Genomic DNA, 20,446 nt, shown 5'->3' on the forward strand with positions numbered 1-20,446 from the left:
TTCTCAGAACTTTGAAAAATTGAAACCGAGCCAAAATTTGGTAACTAACGAAAGGAAAAAAAAAAAAAAAATCTTAAAGGAAACTCTAAATCTCCAACTTTGATCAATATTAATCAACACTTACAAATCATTTCATATATCAATGTCTACAGGGTTATCCAATCGAGTCATGAACATGAAGTTCATGCAAAAAGCCGAAGATTCCAAACTAGGGAAACAGAAACTAGAGGAACAAAAGAAAATACACGATTTATCAGAATGGGTATTACCTGACCTGGCAAAACTATTGAAATTAGCAGCAATGAAACCAAAAATAGAAAGAGTAGGGTTTGGAACTATAATGACTAATGGGAGTTACAACTATTCATCAACTATAAAACGATCTTGGGGTAGTAATGTTTCCTTTGAAGAAATCGAAGATAGTGAATCCAATAATGTAGAGGATATTGATGATGAACCACTAGATTTAAACACAATGTGGAGGAAAAGAAAACTAGAAAGTCCATCCAATTCGAACAAGAAGAAACGATTCTTTTGAATGAGTGTATTTATTTTTTCTTTTTCTTTGCATTATTAGTCTTGGTACTACTACCGTTTGTATTATCATTTGCATCAACAATAAAGTTCCCCTTAATAATTGCTTCCCTTGCAGCAGAATTTATATGTTTAAACCTATCTGGTCCAAGATGAGTTCCTCCAAACCACCGACTAACCACAACTATAACATTCCACACATCCATCATCTTTAGACAGAATAGGAGAAAAAGGTTAGTATAGACAAATTCAGCTAGAAATTAATAGTAATAATAATAATAAATCATTATTGATACATACTTGTAACAAATGTAGTAATCTACCCCCAGCAGCAGTTTCTCCATCATCATCACAATCTTGGAATGTAACTCCATTTTCCATTTTTATTCTCCAACTGGATATATTATGAGTCGCCTTGGCTATTTTCTTATCTGTTAATAAGTTATCTAAATATTCTTGAGCCTCTTGTAGACAATTCACTTGTCTAACATATGCAATAAATGTAGATCCTCTATCAACTATAGGATCAGATTGAATCCAATCAATTGTTGGATCTTTCAATTCTTGAAGTACATCAATGTGCAGCTCAATTGGTGTGACTTGTTTGGGCTGCTTTTCATTAACTGGCATTACCTCAGTCTCCTCAACCATTACTTGTTGATGTTCTTCCACGTACTGGTCAAAAAACTCTTGTAATTCAGTCAATAATTCAAACAATACAACTTGTTCAGGCACAAATACTCTTTGTAATATTTCATCAACATGTTTTTCCAAATATGAAGTATCAGTAAATGACGAAGATTGCGTGGTTTTCTCTACTATAATTTGTAATAATTGAGGGATTTCTTCTGGATATGTCAATGGGAAATTCAATTGGATACTAACTGATTCATGATTTGGTATTTTAAAAGTATATATTTGAGGACCTATACTGGTCACGGAATTGGGGTAAATTGCATCGATGGCACTTATCTCATCAGTTAATTCTTCGACTGTCATCTGTTGTGTTAGAGATATTTCATAGAATGGTGTATAATGTTGTTGTATGATCAAGTCACCTCGAGAAAAAAAAAAAAATGTATGGGAAATCTTTCAACAAAAGTCCGACAAGTATAAACAACAAAGGAATTGATAATTATCTTGAACTAACAGTGGTTGCATTTCAACGTAAGATGTAAATTTCAAACTCTGAATTAATATATCTCTTAAATAATATGATAATGTGTCGTTACTTCTTTGGTTTCTCAATTGACACAGAAGTATGTACTGCCTCATTTCTGCAAATCACATATACCAACTGATGAAAACAAATAGGTCAAAGTTATCTATTTCAATCGTTACTCTCTATACAGATTTACCTACTAATTTGTATTGATTCGTTATTAACCATGCAAAATCGATAAATTATTTGACATTACCATCTTGTCGTGTACTCTGATCAATATCAAATTAGAAAAACTCCTGAAAAATCCCATTGATTTACATAAATTACAACTGCATCCCCATCAGACATGTTATCAGCGGAGGAACTAAAAAACCAAGGCAATAAAGCATTTTCTCTGAAGGAATATAAAAAGGCAGCTAAAATATATAGAGATGCCATACAATTAGACCCATACAATCCAATTTTATACTCAAACCGAGCACAGTGTTTTCTCTATTTGCAAGATTATGATCGTGCTTATAAAGATTGTGTAAGTGGTATAAATTTGATCAATAGTGAAAACCACCATCATGGGAGTACTGCAGTGTTGGTTAAATTACAATATCGGAAAGGTATGGCTTTAAAAGGTCTACAGAAATGGAATAGTGCAAAGGAAGCTTTCAAAAAAGTGTTGGAACTAGATTCTTCAAACCAACCTGCCAAAACCGAACTAAGCAACTTGCCAATTGAAGATAAAATGGATGTTAGTATTAAGATTCCAGTTGAAAAAGTTGAAAAGTTACCTAAAGAGTTTTCTGAAATGATAAAGTCACCTCCTCCAATGGAAAACAAACCCGTCAAAGAACCGATAGTGACAACAGCAGCAACTAAAGAAATTGAAACTTTGTTTGGGTCTTCCAAGAAACAAGATAACTCTAAACCTTTGGGAAAAACAGAAACCCCACACGGTAGCAATAAAGAAAATGCAGATTCCACTTCTACGGCAATGCTTCTGCCAATGCATTTTCTTACGACACTCAAACAACTACCAGAGGAACAAAAATTAAACGGGTATAGGTATATTTTAAACATTGATAATCAATCTTATGCAGATATTTTTAGTTCAGGCATTGATGCCGAATTTTTACAGTTTTATTTGGATGCAGCTAGTTATGTTTCAACGAATGACTCATTATCCAACTGGAACCAAGTTGTTTTGAATCATTTGAGAGAATTTAGCACTTTTAAAAGATATAACCTTTCTTTACTAATGTGCGATGATAAGCCAAAGCAAACCATTTTACAAAATATCAAAAATAAATTCCCAGAAGATTTATCGGAATATCAAAAATACATATCGTAGCTAATAATGCTTAATTTCTAATTTTTTCTTTAATCCTTTCAAATTTGTAGGAGCATCGTAGGGTTGAAACAATGGATGTAAGAACTCTGGAATATACTCAGAAAAACCGATATCAAAATACTTGGTAGCAATCACTGGCAAAACAAATATACTTGAAAACAATATTAATCCCAACAAAAAGATGAGCAAGTACAAGTTTGCTTGAAATCTTCTTCTTCTTTTTTGACGTTTGGATAATATTCTAGGACGTATCTGGTTACCAGGCTTCAACCAGAACAACATTAATGTATGCCATTTGTCAGCGTAGGGAATCAATAATATAGGGATCTGAGCAAACAAAATAATATGAGTTGCAACTAAATCGCCAGCGAAATAAGACATCTCGCTTAATTTGCATACAGCTTCTCTCATAGGTTGGGTTATTATATACCACCCTAAACCAGCTGTTGCCCATTTACCTGACCACCATGAACGGTTAGACCTATCGTGTCTGAACTCTCTGGAAACTAGCAAAATGGTCATCATTTGTAAAAACCAACATTGAATTAGAGTTGATAATGCAAACCCAAGAACTGTAACTGAAAAGTTCCAATTTTGTAATAGCCACAATAACTCAAAGAAAAATACATGATTGACAACTGCTAGCAAGTGAGCTATTGCTGCAACAAATGAGGGGAATTTCTTACAGAATAACGTGAATATGGGGCCAATACATGTAGATACCACAAAGCAAACAATCAATATAACGAGGTTTATACCAATTGGCACAAAACTGATGATAAGAATTCTCAAGATACTGTTGACTGGATAGGTCCCTCGAGATTCGTTTTGGGAGTTGGTAAACAAATAAGCAAGTCCAACTAAAGTAATGACGCATAACTGTAAGAACGATTCTGAAATAATGAGTTTAAATCTTGATGGTTTAACTTCACTAACAACTTTAATTTCTTCGTTTATACTGTATCTTTTGCTTTTCACACCCACAATTCGGCTCCGTTTAAGTCTCGTAAAATTTATCCAAGATGAAAGTCTTGGCTTACTGTTACCACGATAGAACCATTGGATACATTCCTTGTAATCAAGAAAGAAGTCGTTCCAAGAAAACTGATTCGGATTATACAAAAAAGGACATATCAATAGTCCAAGGATGGTAATCCAGAAGTACAACAATTGTAGTTTCCACATTGATAGGGAGCAGTAAAATATCAATAATCCGCAAATAGATCCATAATATAAACTCTCTACTGCAAATCGAGAATACAAAGTGGCAAATGGAACCCTTATAGTTGCAAAACCTCGACCTGTAGCAAGATACCTGGCGCCACCAATTGAAATGTCACTGGACAACGAATGGGCATATATTTTGCAAACAAATACCTCAAACAACGGAGAGAACGATGCAAACTGTTTTCCCAATCTCGTAATGGCTTTATAGAATCCTCTTTCAGTTAATTCTTGTACTGCCAAAGGTACAAAAGATATAACAAACACGATGAAAATAGAAAATATACATCTCTGCAACCAATGAACCACAGGAATCAAATTGTAGCACCCATGAGGCCGTTTAGGATCAGTTATGGGTCTGAATTTGTCATATTCACAAATTGTGCTTTCGCTAGTTAGAGCTGCAAGATTAGCACCAACGAGTAGAAACAAATGAATAGAAAGCATTATAAACAAATTATTCAAATGGAATCCCGAATGAGCATAGTAAAACGACAAGAACCTATCCAATGGAAGTTGAGTACCCATATAGAAATACTCTCTTGAGAGCATTTGCTCACCCATTCCTGCCCCTATCTTTGTAGTAAAATTCAATATCGAGCCAAACCCCAAATCTCTTCCCTTTCCACACTGCATATATTCACAGTGTTTGATACGACCACCTCTTAAGACCACATTCATGCCGGCATAAATATCTTCATTTAAATGCAAGCCCTTTTGCGCCTTGGAAACACCACCTCTAGTTGTCATAAAAATCCCATTCAAAAAATCTGGATGACCATAGTGCAATTTCCCTCCAATATGAGCCAATGTTCTGGCGAACAAAGTACCAAAAGTTTGCTCTTTCCCAGCAGCAACATCGCCAAGAATTCCAATATTCTCTGAAAAAATATATTCTCTTGTTCCAATAATGGCAACAGGGTATACCAGCTCTGTGCCTTCCAAATCAGTGGAATAAGGGTCCAAGGGGAACGTTGCTTCCTCAAATTCTGCCAAAATGCTTCTGATTTTAAGACACTCTTCCAAATAATTGTCTTGGTTGGCATCAACTAGTTGAATATACTCACCTCTGCAAAATATCAAGGAATGATTCTGGTTATCTGATTTCCCATCTCCAAGAATTGGGTTCCCCGATAAGCGAATACGGTACTTTGGCTCTCTTTCACCATTTTCCAATATTGCACAACTGCCATCTACTAATGCTGAATAATAAACAACCTCACCAGAAGCCTCGTCAATTTCTTCATCAAGATAACATATCTGTAGCTCAGGATAAGCTCGTAACAAGAACTCCGTGTTTTCCTTTTCTTCAGGTGTAAAATACTTTAATCTTTGCATTGAAGTAATAATTCGGAATTTACGATGAGCCATTATTGCTGCTTGTTCCAATTTGTCATTTTCAGTGCCAAATTTAGTCAGGTCTGGATTCTCAACATCAAATAACAACTTAATAGCACGTGAGTAATTCATAAAGCCAGAAATCGTTCTATAAAGTGTTTGGGAGCGGAGTGATGCCCAGATTCGAGTTCGAAGTATGTATTCTGGTGTAGCGACCTTGAATCCAACAGAATAATATGGGAGATCATCGAGTTTCTCTCTCTTAAGTTCTGCTGATGACGAATCTGTTTCAAACTCTTCTGCCAACAACTTGGTATCTTTTACAAAACAGCTCCACTCCAACGGATGTAACAGCTTTAAATATTCTAGCATTGTGACATGAGAATATTGTTCTTCCTCTCGTATTATCTCCCGTAATGATAAAGTTATCTTTTCACTGTAATGAGGAATTAAAACGGTAAACGACGGCATTAAATGTACTGGACCTACTTCAGGCATAGGTGTCGATAGAGACTGGGCGAAAAATGTAATCCTTCGTTGTGCTTCTGCTTGATCTTGGAACAATGATGATTTTATCGTTTGATCTTCTTGTGAAACAAAAAAGATTGGTTCTTTCAAAACAGAATCGCCTTCAACCCCAGGGTTGTCAATCTGCTTGTAGATAAGTTTCTGAACATGCTCCAAAGATATCAAATGTTCTCTGTACATGGAAATAATGATAGAATTCCATACTTGGGAAACAAGCAACTTTGACTTTATGTTTTTATCTCCAGAAACTGAGATTATTTTAGAAAATATTCTTTTGGGTAACCTTGAAAATATGTTTCGCCATGGAGTCCAAATGGAAACACCAATGTAAAACGAGCGACAAACTGAAAACACTGTATTCCATACAATATACCACAAGTAGGTGTCTAATATAAATAATACCAAATCAGTAAGATATATCAACCCCAAAACAATTGTTGGTTGTCTAGTACAAAACCAGCTGCCTAGCCACACCTCGCCAGCACATCTATTCATTTTCATTATACTCAATTCACGAACAGGATCTCTCAAAGATAGAGTCAAAAAGAAATATGACTCAATGAATTTTGACACAAATATAGCAAACCACAAACCATAAGATGCAACTCTATCACCTTCAGCTAGTGAATAGAAATTAGTCACAAACAGACGTTGGGGCAAAAATCTTCTATCATTGGCTTTGGGTTTTTTGGAAAAGAGCCTTCCCAATGGTACCGTAGATAAATATAAAACCATAATGACAGAAAATGAAAACTGGAAAGCGGAAATGACTAGACCTACCGTGGTTTCGACATTTAAAGGAATAAACATAAACAAGTAGACACTCGGACCCACATTAAGAACCAATGCCAAAATCAACAACGCCAATCTTTTACTAACAGGTTGGGCCCCTGTCCATTTTCTGGGAATAAACCGTAACTCAAACAATAAACTAATAATATCAATGACAACAGCAACTACACCACCAAGTGATAATACTGATAATCTTGCTTGCGTTGTGGGTTGGTTATCTAACGATGGCTGATAATTCTTCGTGTATAATGTTGGTGAGTTGAAAGCTGTGTAATACCAGAATACAGCACTGTGAATTATCCAAACCCGGTGAAAATTTACCAATACATGTGACCAGCCTCTGCTTTCCTTGAAAGTCTTATAAAAGACTCGATTCCATAATACTTGATTTAGTTTCTGATACCTCTCTCCTGGTGGAAGACTCATCAATCTAGATTTCTTATCTGCCAAAACAAGTCTCTCCAAACCTTTACTATACCAAAACAATTGGTTCATATCATCATAACCAATCACAGACTCGTGGTCTTTGTCGCGACGACGGTACTTCCCATCAACAAGAATGTACGATTGGTCTCGGTAAAAGTTGTAGAGGGGACTAATTATGTGATCTAAAAAGCTTGGAGTGGCAGTTGCCACTGGTGTATCTGGATCGATGGAAAAATAAAAATCATTGCAGCATTTAAATATGAAGCAAATACACTCAGGCATAAATCTGATATTGTTGGCTTCACCCCAAATCAAAAGGTATATAGCTAATTGAATAACCGAGTCAGTAGGAGATAAAGCTAGCATATTTGTCGACCATTGCAGTTCAGCTTGCTCCAACGTCGGAACCGGGTCATTTGATCCTTTGATTTTCCCATTTTTGGCAACATTGTCAAAACCAACAAAATCATCAATATCCAACTGGGCTGCAAAATACCATTTTCTAAAATTAGAATTCATGCCACCAATGTAATCGGCATGAATAGATCTAAGGGCATGAGTTGGCCCCAATCTTGATGTTCGTGAATCCAATAATCGCATTAAATAATCAAACATGTTTCTAGTATTATCAAACTGAAACCCAAATATAGTAGTTAGCTGCAAGAAAATAGCTTCAATGTCTTCACGTGTAATAGGGACTGCTTCTGGGGGGTTCCAAGTGGGGTATGGATCATATTTGTTGGAATAGATATCGTAGATCCCATTTTCGCCCAATTGCTTTCCGGGTTCGTCAGTAAACTTATCTTCAAAGTCATCAAAGTTGCCAATTTTTTGAACTTCTTGCCATCTACTTGAGTTGACATATGGGGTTCTAAATCCAGTCAGCGGGAATGCCGACGTATAACCTTTGGGATTCCGATCTGTATAGTTAAACAAAAAAGTTAGTATCATTGTAAAGAGTGTTATGCACCCCCCTGATTAATGTTATCCGTCACCTGTTTTCCATACTAATTGCTGTTGCTGTTCGCTTGAGTAATTCAATTGAATCATCCTTATCAACTTGCAGTGACTGGAGTTTCTTTTTGGGCATCATTTTGCTCGACCTAGAATAATAAGTGGTGACAACACTACTGGTGGTTGTAAAAAAAAAAAAGAATGGCGCACTAATCTATAGAATAAAATTCGGAGTTTTACAACAACCTAGAAGTCTGACAATGATAAACAGCCTACATTGTTCATTTGCATTTATGATCAGTGGGGAGCACTCCTTTCTTTCTCTAGTGCCACTCAATTGATTACTTTTAGGCTAGACTCCCAATTCAAACACTACCGACCGTCAAAAACAATTACTAGCAAGAAGTGAATTATACTTTGAAATTACAAATAGTATACTCTGTATATAGATACCATATAAACTGAATTGTACATGTATTGAGCACTCTTAGATTTTGTTTTCTTTAACACCATGTTTCCAGATGGCGACGTATGGAGTGGTACCGTCTTCTCTGTAGTTCAATAAGACAACCATAGCATCTGGGTCCATTGATTCACCAGTGTAGAATTCCCAATCTTTGAAAGAACCCAAAACTTTTTTGACGTAGGCGGTAGCACCTTTTTCGAAAGCTTCAACAGCATCTGGGTTGTGTTCAGCCAAGTAAGCCTTAACTCTCTTCATGTAACCTTTAATGTAGGTGGTGAATGATTTTTTGTCAAACATGGTTGGTTGTAATCTGAAAGAATAGACAACGTTGTTGACAGTTTCAGCACCATCTTCTAAAGCTTCTTCACCATCTTCAGCAGATGGGTTGGCACCAATATCAATGTCACCGTTACCAACAGTGACCATAGCACAGTCGGCTTCGTAGACAGCACCGTCAACTAATTTGACGTCGTAAGCGTCAGATAATAATTCATCACCGGAAATAACGTCTTCAAAGATAATCATTGTAGCTATAAAATTGGAATTGATGTAGAAGTGAGATGGGAAAATTCTGGTATTTTTTTCTTTTTGAAAAATTTTTTTTTTTCTACTTCCTAGTTTATTAGCTGTTCGAAATTGATGAGGTTAAGATGATTTTTTAGTTCACGTGCGCCAATCATTGTAGACTGCCTAAATTGGAAGTGTGGTATACACGGTAACGTTAATTAGTTAATGCAACTTATATTTACAACTTCATTAAAACCTATATACAGAATAACTGCCATTGCAAAAAAGACAAAGCTGAATAATTTAAACTTGACGCTATCTTTATTCAACTCTAATTACCACTTGAGCCGCTCTATCAAATTATTCCAAAAACCATTGTCGTAAATATTAACTAAATCGTTTTCTACTGACAGAATTAATTGAAGTTTGAAATTCATGACATTGCTTTTATCAACTAAAATCCTTTCATTTTTCAAGCTAATGTATACCACGTCTCCATCTAAGATTGCTCGTTCAACATAATTTTCATTATCAATGGACGGTTCTATTTTATAAAGTACACCTAAGCCAACCAAGTGGTCAATTTCAGACCATTTATCCAATTCATTAGTTGTGACACCAAGATAAATATACCGCAAATGTAAAAGAGTGAATAATGTTGTTATCACAATAAATATAGAGCACAAAATCAAAAAGATCCCGGTGACTTTATTTGCATTGTTGGTTGAAGTTATCTTCCTCCAAGAGACAGGAGTCAATGCCGAATAACATAACCACCCACCGTATCCTAGCATGTTGATGTTGGAAATCAAAAACAACAAGAACCACTTGTAATTATAATAACCAACACAATTGTTTATCCAAACACAATGATGATCATATAACAAAAAACATTGATTACAAACTGAACAATGCTTTGAACGTGCTGGTTTGGTTATCTGACATGTTGAACAGATTTTCCCATCGAAAAATATCAACTGGTTGGGAACATATGGATAAAGTTTTAAATTTGACGTTGTTACTCTTCCTGGATCGCTGAATGATGATAATATAGTCGATACATATATTAGAAGCATGGAGAAATATATTGTAAAAAGTTGAAAGCGACTTGGACTAGGCAACATGGGCAAAGTGTGAGTCAAAAACTGTTGAAAACAAACTGTTACAACCACAACGTATCCGAATGGTACTAGCCAATTCAAAATTTTTAATAGTTGGCCATTTAGTTTTCTATCCAACCATTGATAAAACTGGAATAGATCTCGAGATATTGATAATAAGCTGTTTCGTAGCTTTTGTATAGGGGTATTTCGAAAACTGGGGGAATCACCAAATAATAGTAGGAACGTCGCCAATGATGATATTATTGTTATGGCAACAATTAGTGTGAAAAGCATCTGTTGATATAGTTGTGTTTGTTGAGATGTATATCCATCATTCCTTAACTATGAAAACAAAGAACAACAACACCAACAAAAAAGAAAAATGCAGTGCATTACGTGCCCTGCGGTATTGCACCAATAATTTAAACACGAAAAAACAACACGACACAACAAACATAATGGATTTTCAGAAATTTCTACTTCTTCAGTGCTAGTAGCCCACCTACCATTCTATACAGCGTGTTTTTCATCATGGCAACGTTCATTACAACATTAGATGAGGAGATAAACTACATCCAGGATTTACTTCAATCTATTCCTTTTAGTTCAGATAGAACAACACACTTTTTAAAAGTGTATAAAATTTCACATCAAGAATTAATGAAGTTGAACGAACAACCACTTAAATTCCCTGTAGAAGCCAACAAATTATTAAAATTGAGTATATCATTAGGGAATTTGATTAGAACATTACAAATCGATGAAGAAAGCTACCAGCAACAACATAATCAACAACGCCAGTTTTTACAGAATTTAAGTAATGCTAAAAACGGTGGTACTAACAGTGGAAACAATAGTAATAATGGAACCAGAGTTTCATCGACAATTTCTGATCCATTTAGAGATTCGGCAATATTACAACCACCTCCACTTAAACATGTCATCAATTCAAATAATAATTCCAATACCAATTTTATGTCTCCCAATGTTTCACAACCGCCTTATCAAACTAGATTTATCAAGAATTTGGTGAGTATTTTGAAAAATTTCGATATAGGCTCGAGGAATGATATCGTTCAATCAAGTACTACTTTGAATGGAACGACGATGATGACGACGACAACAACAACAAATAGAGATAGTGTGAGTTCCAATCAATCGATATTTTATACCCCACAAAGAGTTTTGTCTAATGGAAGCAACACATCTTCAGCTAATATGTCACCGATTAAATTGAATTCAAAACAATTACTTATTGAAAAATTAGAAATTAATATCAATTTAGATAATTTGTTTATCTATAAAATCACTTTGAAATTGATTTTAGAAATTTTCCATATATTGAAACAAAACCTTATAAATACCACCAGTAAATTAAATGATCCATCATTTGCCATGACTCCAACCAAATATGATTTTGATGAAAGTTCATCGATATTTTCCCTGAATTCTTCAAATTCTCAAGATTCAACTTTAACTAATGATGAATATTATAAATTTTTATCGGTAGTTATACTGAGAATAAGTCATGGTATTATACAACCATTTGTTATTTTGATATATAGAGAATTTGTGGAAACGAAAATAAGTGACGATTTTACACAATTGATCAACAGTTTATAATGACTGAATAATTTGGTTCAGTCTTTTGGTGTATTTTTGTTTTAATATCGACTTCTGTATGGTTATATATCTTTTAAATTCTTTATTTTGTTTATTAAAGTATATTTCTTCCATATTCAAATACATATATATATATATTTATATATTCAAAAACAATATCATTTGCCGATCTTCTTCAAATGATCTTTTTGTTTTTTTTTTTTTTTTGGTAAGTAAATGAAAACTTGTGCCAGCTCAAATCATTCCCATTCACACAAACCACCAATTTGCAACTTTTCTCCATATAATTTTGCTAAATCGTCTTCCTAAAAGTTTACCAATCAAGGGGAATATCACAATACTAAATAACACTGTCAATTGTTTCATGCTTTCTTCCCAATGTTCTTGTGCTGATAATGCATATTCGGAATCTTCATCTGATGTATAATCTGAATATTCATCATCATATTCTTCATGTGACGAGGTTGTTGATTCTTCTGTTAGGTCGTTGTATTGTTGTAGCTGTGACATGTTTAAGCAAGGGGGGGAAGGGGGCGGAACAATTCTTGGTTTCACTTGATGTTAATCAAAGAATACATTGCTGTAGTATGATTTTTTTCTTTTTTGGCTGTCGTCGGGGTTTTCTCACTCGCCTTCTCGTATTTCCGATTCAATAATAGTTGTGTTGAGTTGATCCCAACTCCATTGTACATGTATTCTATCAGATCCTCTAGACTTTTCCAAAACCAAATCTCTAACAAGTTCTACATTTTTCTACCAATTAAACTCGATCTATTATTTCATTCGATACTGCCACTGTTTGATTTGGAACAGTTACAGATTCCTGAATATAAACCAATCTTTGCTAGTGTGAAAACCGTTCTCCCATCATCGCGCGAACTTTTTTTTTTTTTTTTCGGTTTTACGCAAGCTATACAATTAATGAAATTTCTAGCTCTTAGTTTTTTTTTTATTTTTTCACTTTTTCTAATCAATGATTAAAAGATTGGTGAAATTGTTATCTAAAATGTCAATTCCTCAATCCCCAGTAACAGAAGTTGCAGTGGAAACAACTACGACAAACATAGTTCAACCAACCACAACTATTTCACAAGAATTCAATACTGTTCAAGAAGGCAAAGCCACTATATTGACTCCAAAACAAGATGAAGTGTTTTATAACCCAATTCAACAATTTAATCGAGATTTATCGATTATGGCAATTAAAGCATATGATGAAATACGACATGAAAAAATGCAAGCGATAAAAAAGAAGAAGAAAAGTAACAAGAAAACTAAATTAAATGGATTGAAAATTTTAGAAAGTTTAGCAGCATCAGGTTTAAGATCATGTAGATATGGATTAGAAATCCCTGAAGCGGGGAAAATAGTTGCTAATGATATGTTGGCAGAAGCAGTTAAATCTATAAATAAGAATATTGAATATAATAAATTAACTGAGAAAGTAGTTGCCAATCAAGGTGATGCCATAAAATTTATGGGTTCTACTGATGAAAAATTTCATATTGTTGATTTGGATCCCTATGGTACTGCTGCTCCATTTATTGATAGTGCAATCCAATGTTTGGAAGATGATGGGATGTTGTTAGTAACTTGTACTGATGCTGGTGTATTAGCTGGGAGTGGATATCCTGAAAAATGTTTTGCATTATATGGAGGTAACAATTTTGGTAATGCTTATGTTAATGGAGAATCAAATCATGAAGTTGGAATCCGATTAATACTTAACTTGATTGCCAGTACTGCTGCCAAGTATAAAAAGACTATTGAACCGATGTTGAGTTTATCAATTGATTATTATTTCCGTATTTTTGTGAAAGTGAAAACTAGTCCAATCAATGTTAAAAATCATGCCAGTGAAACAATGTTAACCTATGGATGTAACGGTTGTGGACATAAAATAGTGCAACCTTTAGGGATCAGAAACAATACCAAGTTTCAATATCCCAAATTACAAGGACCAATATCTGCCAATTGTCAATATTGTGGTACTTCGTATAATGTTGCTGGTCCGATGTATGCTGGAAGTTTACATAATCGTGAGTTCATCGATAAAGTATTGAAAATTAATGAGTCGAGTGATAAAGTTATTTATGCGACTCATGAGAGAATCAAAGGAATGTTGACTTTAGCATCAAATGAACTTGACGACGCACCATTTTTCTTTAATCTTAATCAATTGTGTTCAATTTTCAAATCTCCACCAATTTCCATTGAACAATATACTAAAGCTGTAGGTAATTTGGGTTATAAAGTGAGTTTAACTCATGCTAAAAAGAATTGTGTAAAGACCAATTTACCATGGAATTTGAATTTATTGATAAATCGAGCTTGGCAAATTGATCAAAATGAGAAATATGTCAAAGAGATGGAATCGAAAAATGTTGATGAATTGAATGAAAAAGTTAAAGAAAAATTAGCTAAATTGAAAGCAAATATTGATATCAATCCAAGTTTGGGAGAAAGTACTGTTGGTTGGAAGATTTTGAATTATTTCAGGAGTAATATGAATGAAGAAGAGAAGGCTGTTTCTATTGATTTTGAAAAAAGCAATGAAGAATTTGAAAAGATTGCAAAATTGAGGAAAGTTAAAATGGTGAGGTATCAAGAAAACCCAAGGAAAAACTGGGGGCCCATGGCTAGACCTAAATAGATTAGTAAATATAGCTTAATAGTTGGACAACGAATAAAATTGTGTAAAATTAGAGTAAATACCGTGGTGACAGAATTCAGTCATGGCTATTAGAATTGGAAGTAGGAGCCATGTTGGTAGAATTCATTCTTTGAGCTGCTTGGTCATCAAGTTTTCCTTAAAATTGTTGCAAATTTATAGAGAAAAATACCGATTTACACCAGAAGTTAGATAAATCTCGTGTGATTACCTTTCAACAACAACAAAGGATAACAATTCTCAAAAATCACTAGCAACACACAAGCCATCCAAAGCTTGTGATTGTCTTTTCATATACAATATTTAAATTTACACTTTCCCGTATCTAGTGGCCAACTCTATATGAAAACAAAAAAAAGTCCATTAAATGCAATCCTGAAATCGTCTGTCAAATTGAGTCTAGATAATGTCAATACCCACGGAAATACCTATAACAACTTTCTTATAGCACACGATTAGACGCGAATAAACGCATTTGTACTCTTTAGACGGTATGTAAGACACTTTAAGATTCCATTACTAATAATTTGCATGCTTACATAAGAGCGTGTCTGATGGCAAAAAAAAAGAAACCAGATCTATTGAAAACTACACGACTCAGATATACTTTTGTTTAAGGCGCACGCACGCACACAGAATAATATGGAAGCTTGTGGAAATTGTCATGCACGTGTTCATGCAGATTTTGTACAAGAGATAAATCACCACACTCCTAACCAAACGGAAACTTAAAATTTGGATCAATTCCCCCTTTAATTGCTACAGAGAGATTGTAATGATGATGATGATGAGTCACAAGAATGTTATCTTTGAACAGCTTGTGATTTGAATATTTTTCAAAAAGTTAATAATAATAAAAGAAAAACAATAGTAAATTTGTCTCGTGTAAAATAGAACTAATTATTATTATACGTTGGAGATTTGAAGTGCGGCGATACACGTCTTTTAGATTTGGCTATCTTCTCCCCTCCACCCCCCCCTTCGACACGAAATACTATTCATTAATCCATTATCAACACATTTATAACTTCTTTTATCAACCAAGAAAAAAAAAAAATAAAGATAAAAACAAGAATTTTCTTTTAATGCACCACTTTCCTAATTGAGATTAATTTGGAATTTTTGGGATATTATATTCTAGCGGGAACAAGTCCTCCCCCCCCACGCCCACCAAGCAATTGTAATTTTCTGTTCCATATTTCTTTGAGATATTTGCATTTTACCAGATCAACATTATCTATTTGTATTCGTAATAGAAATGAAAATAAAAAAAACGAAAAAGAAAAAGAAAAAGAGCAAACAGACAATCAAATTGGGGCTTGTGCTTTGGAAAACTATTCATTCCATGTGGTATCTTTTACTTGTAGAGTCTCATAGATAAAGGGCCGTAGGATTACTAAAAAATGGTAGTATAATTTTAGTTCCAGAATGAATTTAGAGGATAGTTTTGTTTTTTTCGATGGGATGATAGATAAGGAGATGTATGGTTGCTATTTTTAAATCAATCAATCTACCAAACAGATTCCTTTCTTTTACCAAGGAATAAGAAAAAAAAAAACCAGATAAAGAGTTGCTAAAATCTTTCAATTGCTTGGTTGCTTGCTTGTTTGCTTGGGCTCCACATTATTCTCTCATTGAACCACACCCTGCCTGCTTGTTTGACCCCCCCCCCCCCTCAAGTTTTAATTAACTTGCATTAAATAAAAATAGGGGGAGTTAAATTTCATCAATATCAATCCCCAACTAAGTAAGCAAATTACATGAATTTCCCTCCTTCTCACAAAAAAACAAAAAGGAGGCACAAAAAAAAAAATAATAGCGTGATGATGATGAATGACGTAAGATCTACACGACCAATTCTCTTTTATCTTTCATCATAGAAGAAAAAAGAACAATTTTCTTACGAGAGAGAGATGAAGAGAGGGAAGAGGAAAAGGAGGAGGAGGAGGTTTTTGCCGTTTGAGTCGAAATTTTATTATTGTGATTGTGGTGGTTGAAGTTGCTGCGCCTAAAAATGCATATTAATAATTTTTCTTTCTTTTTTTTTTTTTTTTTTTTTTTTTTTCAATCCAACTGACGAGAATTAATCAAAATAGACAAATATCACTTACAATACAATACAATACAATACAGTACAATACAATAATTACTAATAATCAAAATGACCACCAGTAACGAAAAATTTCTACAGTATAAATATGACCCAATTCGCCGCTTCCCCCTCCCCCTTTCACTTTTTCTTTTTCTTTTTTTTTCTTCTTTCTGTTTTTTATATTTTTTCATAACTTTATCAAATTATTAAATTTATCATATTCCAATCAAAAATGCAATTCAAAAACATCATCGTTGCCGTTACTGCTGCTGTCTCCGTTGTCTCCGCTGCCAACAACTCCAGTTCTAGTGCTGGTTCTGGTGCCAATGCCGTTCAATTAGGTACTGCTGGTGCCGTCGGTGCCGTCGCTGCTGGTGCCATTGCTTTATTGATCTAATTTTAATTTAACTTTAAATTAATTGTGTGTTAATCCAAGTTTTTAATGAAAAGGGAGAAGTTTATTTTAAAAGAGCAATTCCTTTCCAAATTGTATTATCTACATTTACTAATAATTATTTTGAAAAAGAACTAAAACATCAAAAATGAACAACTAATTTATAGATTAAATTGAAATATAATTAATAATAATAATAATAATAATAATACTAATAATTACTGAAAACCAATACTTCAAGTGATGAGATATATATCACGCTATGTAGAAGCGTTAGTTCGTTATCTCTTTGTGCATGTAATTTTGTGTGAGAGTATAAATTCTCTTCTGGTCTTTGCTTTGCATAATCTTGCGTGTACCTTAAACCATTTTTCGTTGTTTTGGTTGAGTCTTAATTCGGCAATTTCTTTTGTCAATAGTAATTCTTTGATTAATAACGAAACAAAGAATGAAAAAAAAAAAAAAAAAAGTGTTACGATAAAGTGAAAGTGAGAAAGAATGATAAATGTAGAGAAGAATATACTATCAGATTGTATATCATTCATGGTTGAAACCGAAATGACCGTATATTTACTAATCAAAATCTGTCATTCTTTTGCTATATTCATTCTCTTTTGATTCCAGTTCTCCCGTTGCATTCACAATAAGTTCTAATTCCGTCTTGTTTACAGTCAGCTCTTGTTTTTTTTTTTTTTTTTTTTTGTAAGAATGAATGACTTACTATTATCGGTATAGCTTTGTAAAGTTGTTGATTTCTTCGTCTCTTTTTATTTTGTTACTTCCTATCTTTGGGAATGTTTACACAATCCGGATACCGGTATAAATTGAGGAAAGTAGAATCGTCTAGGCCAATAACATTCCCACCACTTCAAAAATAACAATGATAATAGTTTTCTTTGTGTAGTATAATCTCCTCCCCCCCCAAAGTATAACTTCCCAAGTATTTGGTTTACTTGCATCTCTCGTCAAATGAACCAAGGCTAGTACCTACGCGTCGTCTCATTGAAAACTCTATTTCTTCTCAAACCAAAAAAAAAAAAAAAAAAAAAAAACACTGAAAAAACCCCGAAAATACGATAAACAAATAATATGATTCAAAAACTGTATCTCATTAAAAGATTAGGATCTTGTAAAGTGTCTACGCTTAATGATCTTGCAATCTTGACTGGATCTCCAGTAATATCAAACAACAAATCATGTCGAATCGAAGGATTAACCGCAGGATATTATTTTTATCTAAATCATTATCATAAAATCCCATCAACTCAAAGATCAACATTATCAATTGATGTAGGGATAAAAAATTTCTCCTATTGTAAATCCAAATCATCAAAATTCCCAATAACAATCACTAAATGGGACAAACTCAATTTAGATAATAAGTATGGTAATGATAATTATTCCCTGATATTACATAAGGATTCAATCCTTGATAATAAACGATATTTGAATCAATTGACTCAATTACTTGTAAATGAATTACAACCAAATAAATATGATGTGGTGATTATGGAAATCCAAAGAACTAGATCAGCAGGGAATACCAGTACTTTACCTAATGTTTTATTGAATTATACTTTAGAAAATTTGATTTTGGGATATATTTATCCTCAAATTGTTATCCCAATGACTTCATTTAAAATGACCAATTTTTGGTTACATAGATTTATCACCAGATCTAGTACTAATACCAAAAAACTCAAAATAAATCATAACAAGGGTATTAGATTTGAATTGATGAAATTATGGTTGAATAAATTATTTGTTTTACCAAAATATACAAACCTTGAATTGACAAAATTGGATTTATTAAAATATTTAAATCTTGATAAATCAGAAAAAATCGATGATTTAATCGATAGTTTATTATATAATCTAACAATTAATTGTCAATTTCAACATTTTAATGAATTTCATCAATTAATGGTATCTAATGACGGAGATATTGCTCAATTTGTTCATGACAAGAATAAATATCATTTGGAATTGATTCAACCAATAATTGACAAGTATGGATTAGAATTAAAACCAGGAATATAGTTGGCAGAGAAGGAGAATAAAACAAAATTGGAAAGTGTCTGTGTTCAATAAATGTTTTAAAACTAATGGTGGTTCCTCGATAATTGACAAAAATCTCCCCACACATACAAAGCTCCTTCCCCCCCTCCCCCCCTCTCTCTGCGCCTCTCGTTAGTAACGTTTGTTGGGAAGAGTGATAGAATACGAGTTTGATGGATAAATTTTAATAGTTGCATATTTCCATAGATTTACACAAATGAATCTTCAAACCGGACTTTTTATTTTTATTCTTATTTGGGTTTTCCATAATCCAACAAAGAATGAAAGGTGCTATACACAAAAGATATTTCATTGAACATAATTTGCAAAATTCTGATACAAGTACAATTATCAAAAAGAATGAATGAATGAATGAATGAATGAATAATAATCGAATAAAATTTATCCATATTAGCCTTCGTTGGTTAATTATCCATTATCCGTGGATTATCGGAATAACCGTGAGTTGCTGAATAACATAATTTTTCTTGATTATGGAGAGTGGGACAGTCCACCACTATGGCTATTACGTGGTGGTATTGGAAGTAGAGGGGCTGATGAGGAGGGGTGTTGAACTACTAATCAATTATAATTGCTTGGCTTGGGGCGATTTAATGGATACGTTTTTTTTTTACCCCACAATAGAGCAAATATTATTCCAAAAGGAGATTTACTACTATCAACGCCTTTTGTTTTTTTTTTATGGTGCGGCAGAATTTTTCCACTGGACTAAAAAGTAGCTACCAATTGGAGATAATTTTATTCGGACTTGGGCCCTAACTTCTAGTCATTCATTAGCCACTTCTATTGCCTCAAATTTTTAAACGGGATAATGATAATTAGTTTTGTGTGATATATTGATAACTAACTCTCCCATCAATGAATTAGAATACTTTCCCAATTTTTTTTTTTTACGATAAGTTTCCGTTATAGAATTAATGTTAAAATGTGGAGTAAAAAGAAAACACTGGGTAAGTTAGTTGATTACAGATCTTGAAATGAACAATTTGAACAAGATACCTATATTGAATATTGAATATACTATTCTGTATCGCTTGGTTTTTTTTTTTTTTTCTTGGAAATCTAAATTCTTTACAATTTCACCAATACTTCCTCTTCCAAGTCCTTCCCCCCCTCCCTCTCCTCCATCCATCCATCCATCTATCTATTATCAATTACTATATTGGATACACAATCAGCCTCTCCTCTTTTCATTGCATCACTTATAG

At 33.6% G+C, this 20,446-nt stretch overlaps 9 protein-coding genes across 9 annotated transcripts; 5 read left to right on the top strand and 4 right to left on the bottom strand. All coding sequences in view use genetic code 12, as the record gives it.

The window, feature by feature from the left end:
- Window positions 1–142: 142 nt before the first annotated feature.
- Window positions 143–538, top strand: CD36_25870 (conserved hypothetical protein; the record flags this gene model as incomplete). Its single annotated transcript, XM_002421639.1, has 1 exon — window positions 143–538. One exon carries the CDS (start codon window positions 143–145, stop codon window positions 536–538), a length of 396 nt encoding a protein of 131 aa, XP_002421684.1.
- A 10-nt stretch (window positions 539–548) lies between these two features.
- Window positions 549–1,533, bottom strand: CD36_25880 (yeast Impact homologue, putative; the record flags this gene model as incomplete). Its single annotated transcript, XM_002421640.1, has 2 exons — window positions 549–743; window positions 835–1,533. The coding sequence occupies 2 exons, from the start codon at window positions 1,531–1,533 to the stop codon at window positions 549–551; spliced, it is 894 nt and encodes a 297-aa protein (XP_002421685.1).
- A 512-nt stretch (window positions 1,534–2,045) lies between these two features.
- CD36_25890 (heat shock protein Sti1 homologue, putative) lies at window positions 2,046–3,041 on the top strand (the record flags this gene model as incomplete). The annotated part of the gene is made up of 1 exon (XM_002421641.1): window positions 2,046–3,041. The coding sequence occupies one exon, from the start codon at window positions 2,046–2,048 to the stop codon at window positions 3,039–3,041; it is 996 nt and encodes a 331-aa protein (XP_002421686.1).
- GSL2 (glucan synthase, putative) lies at window positions 3,042–8,300 on the bottom strand (the record flags this gene model as incomplete). The annotated part of the gene is made up of 1 exon (XM_002421642.1): window positions 3,042–8,300. One exon carries the CDS (start codon window positions 8,298–8,300, stop codon window positions 3,042–3,044), a length of 5,259 nt encoding a protein of 1,752 aa, XP_002421687.1.
- Window positions 8,301–8,790: 490 nt separating this feature from the next.
- CD36_25910 (microtubule and mitochondria-interacting protein, putative) lies at window positions 8,791–9,294 on the bottom strand (the record flags this gene model as incomplete). The annotated part of the gene is made up of 1 exon (XM_002421643.1): window positions 8,791–9,294. One exon carries the CDS (start codon window positions 9,292–9,294, stop codon window positions 8,791–8,793), a length of 504 nt encoding a protein of 167 aa, XP_002421688.1.
- A 317-nt stretch (window positions 9,295–9,611) lies between these two features.
- Window positions 9,612–10,673, bottom strand: CD36_25920 (palmitoyltransferase, putative; the record flags this gene model as incomplete). The annotated part of the gene is made up of 1 exon (XM_002421644.1): window positions 9,612–10,673. The coding sequence occupies one exon, from the start codon at window positions 10,671–10,673 to the stop codon at window positions 9,612–9,614; it is 1,062 nt and encodes a 353-aa protein (XP_002421689.1).
- Window positions 10,674–10,910: 237 nt separating this feature from the next.
- On the top strand, window positions 10,911–12,002 carry CD36_25930 (conserved hypothetical protein; the record flags this gene model as incomplete). The annotated part of the gene is made up of 1 exon (XM_002421645.1): window positions 10,911–12,002. One exon carries the CDS (start codon window positions 10,911–10,913, stop codon window positions 12,000–12,002), a length of 1,092 nt encoding a protein of 363 aa, XP_002421690.1.
- Window positions 12,003–12,975: 973 nt separating this feature from the next.
- CD36_25950 (N(2),N(2)-dimethylguanosine tRNA methyltransferase, mitochondrial precursor, putative) lies at window positions 12,976–14,655 on the top strand (the record flags this gene model as incomplete). Its single annotated transcript, XM_002421646.1, has 1 exon — window positions 12,976–14,655. The coding sequence occupies one exon, from the start codon at window positions 12,976–12,978 to the stop codon at window positions 14,653–14,655; it is 1,680 nt and encodes a 559-aa protein (XP_002421691.1).
- Window positions 14,656–18,248: 3,593 nt separating this feature from the next.
- On the top strand, window positions 18,249–19,199 carry CD36_25960 (Holliday junction resolving enzyme, putative; the record flags this gene model as incomplete). The annotated part of the gene is made up of 1 exon (XM_002421647.1): window positions 18,249–19,199. One exon carries the CDS (start codon window positions 18,249–18,251, stop codon window positions 19,197–19,199), a length of 951 nt encoding a protein of 316 aa, XP_002421692.1.
- Window positions 19,200–20,446: the final 1,247 nt, after the last annotated feature.

The sequence above is a fragment of the Candida dubliniensis genome, chromosome R, assembly GCF_000026945.1.
Source record: "Candida dubliniensis CD36 chromosome R, complete sequence".
Lineage (NCBI taxonomy): Eukaryota > Fungi > Ascomycota > Pichiomycetes > Serinales > Debaryomycetaceae > Candida > Candida dubliniensis.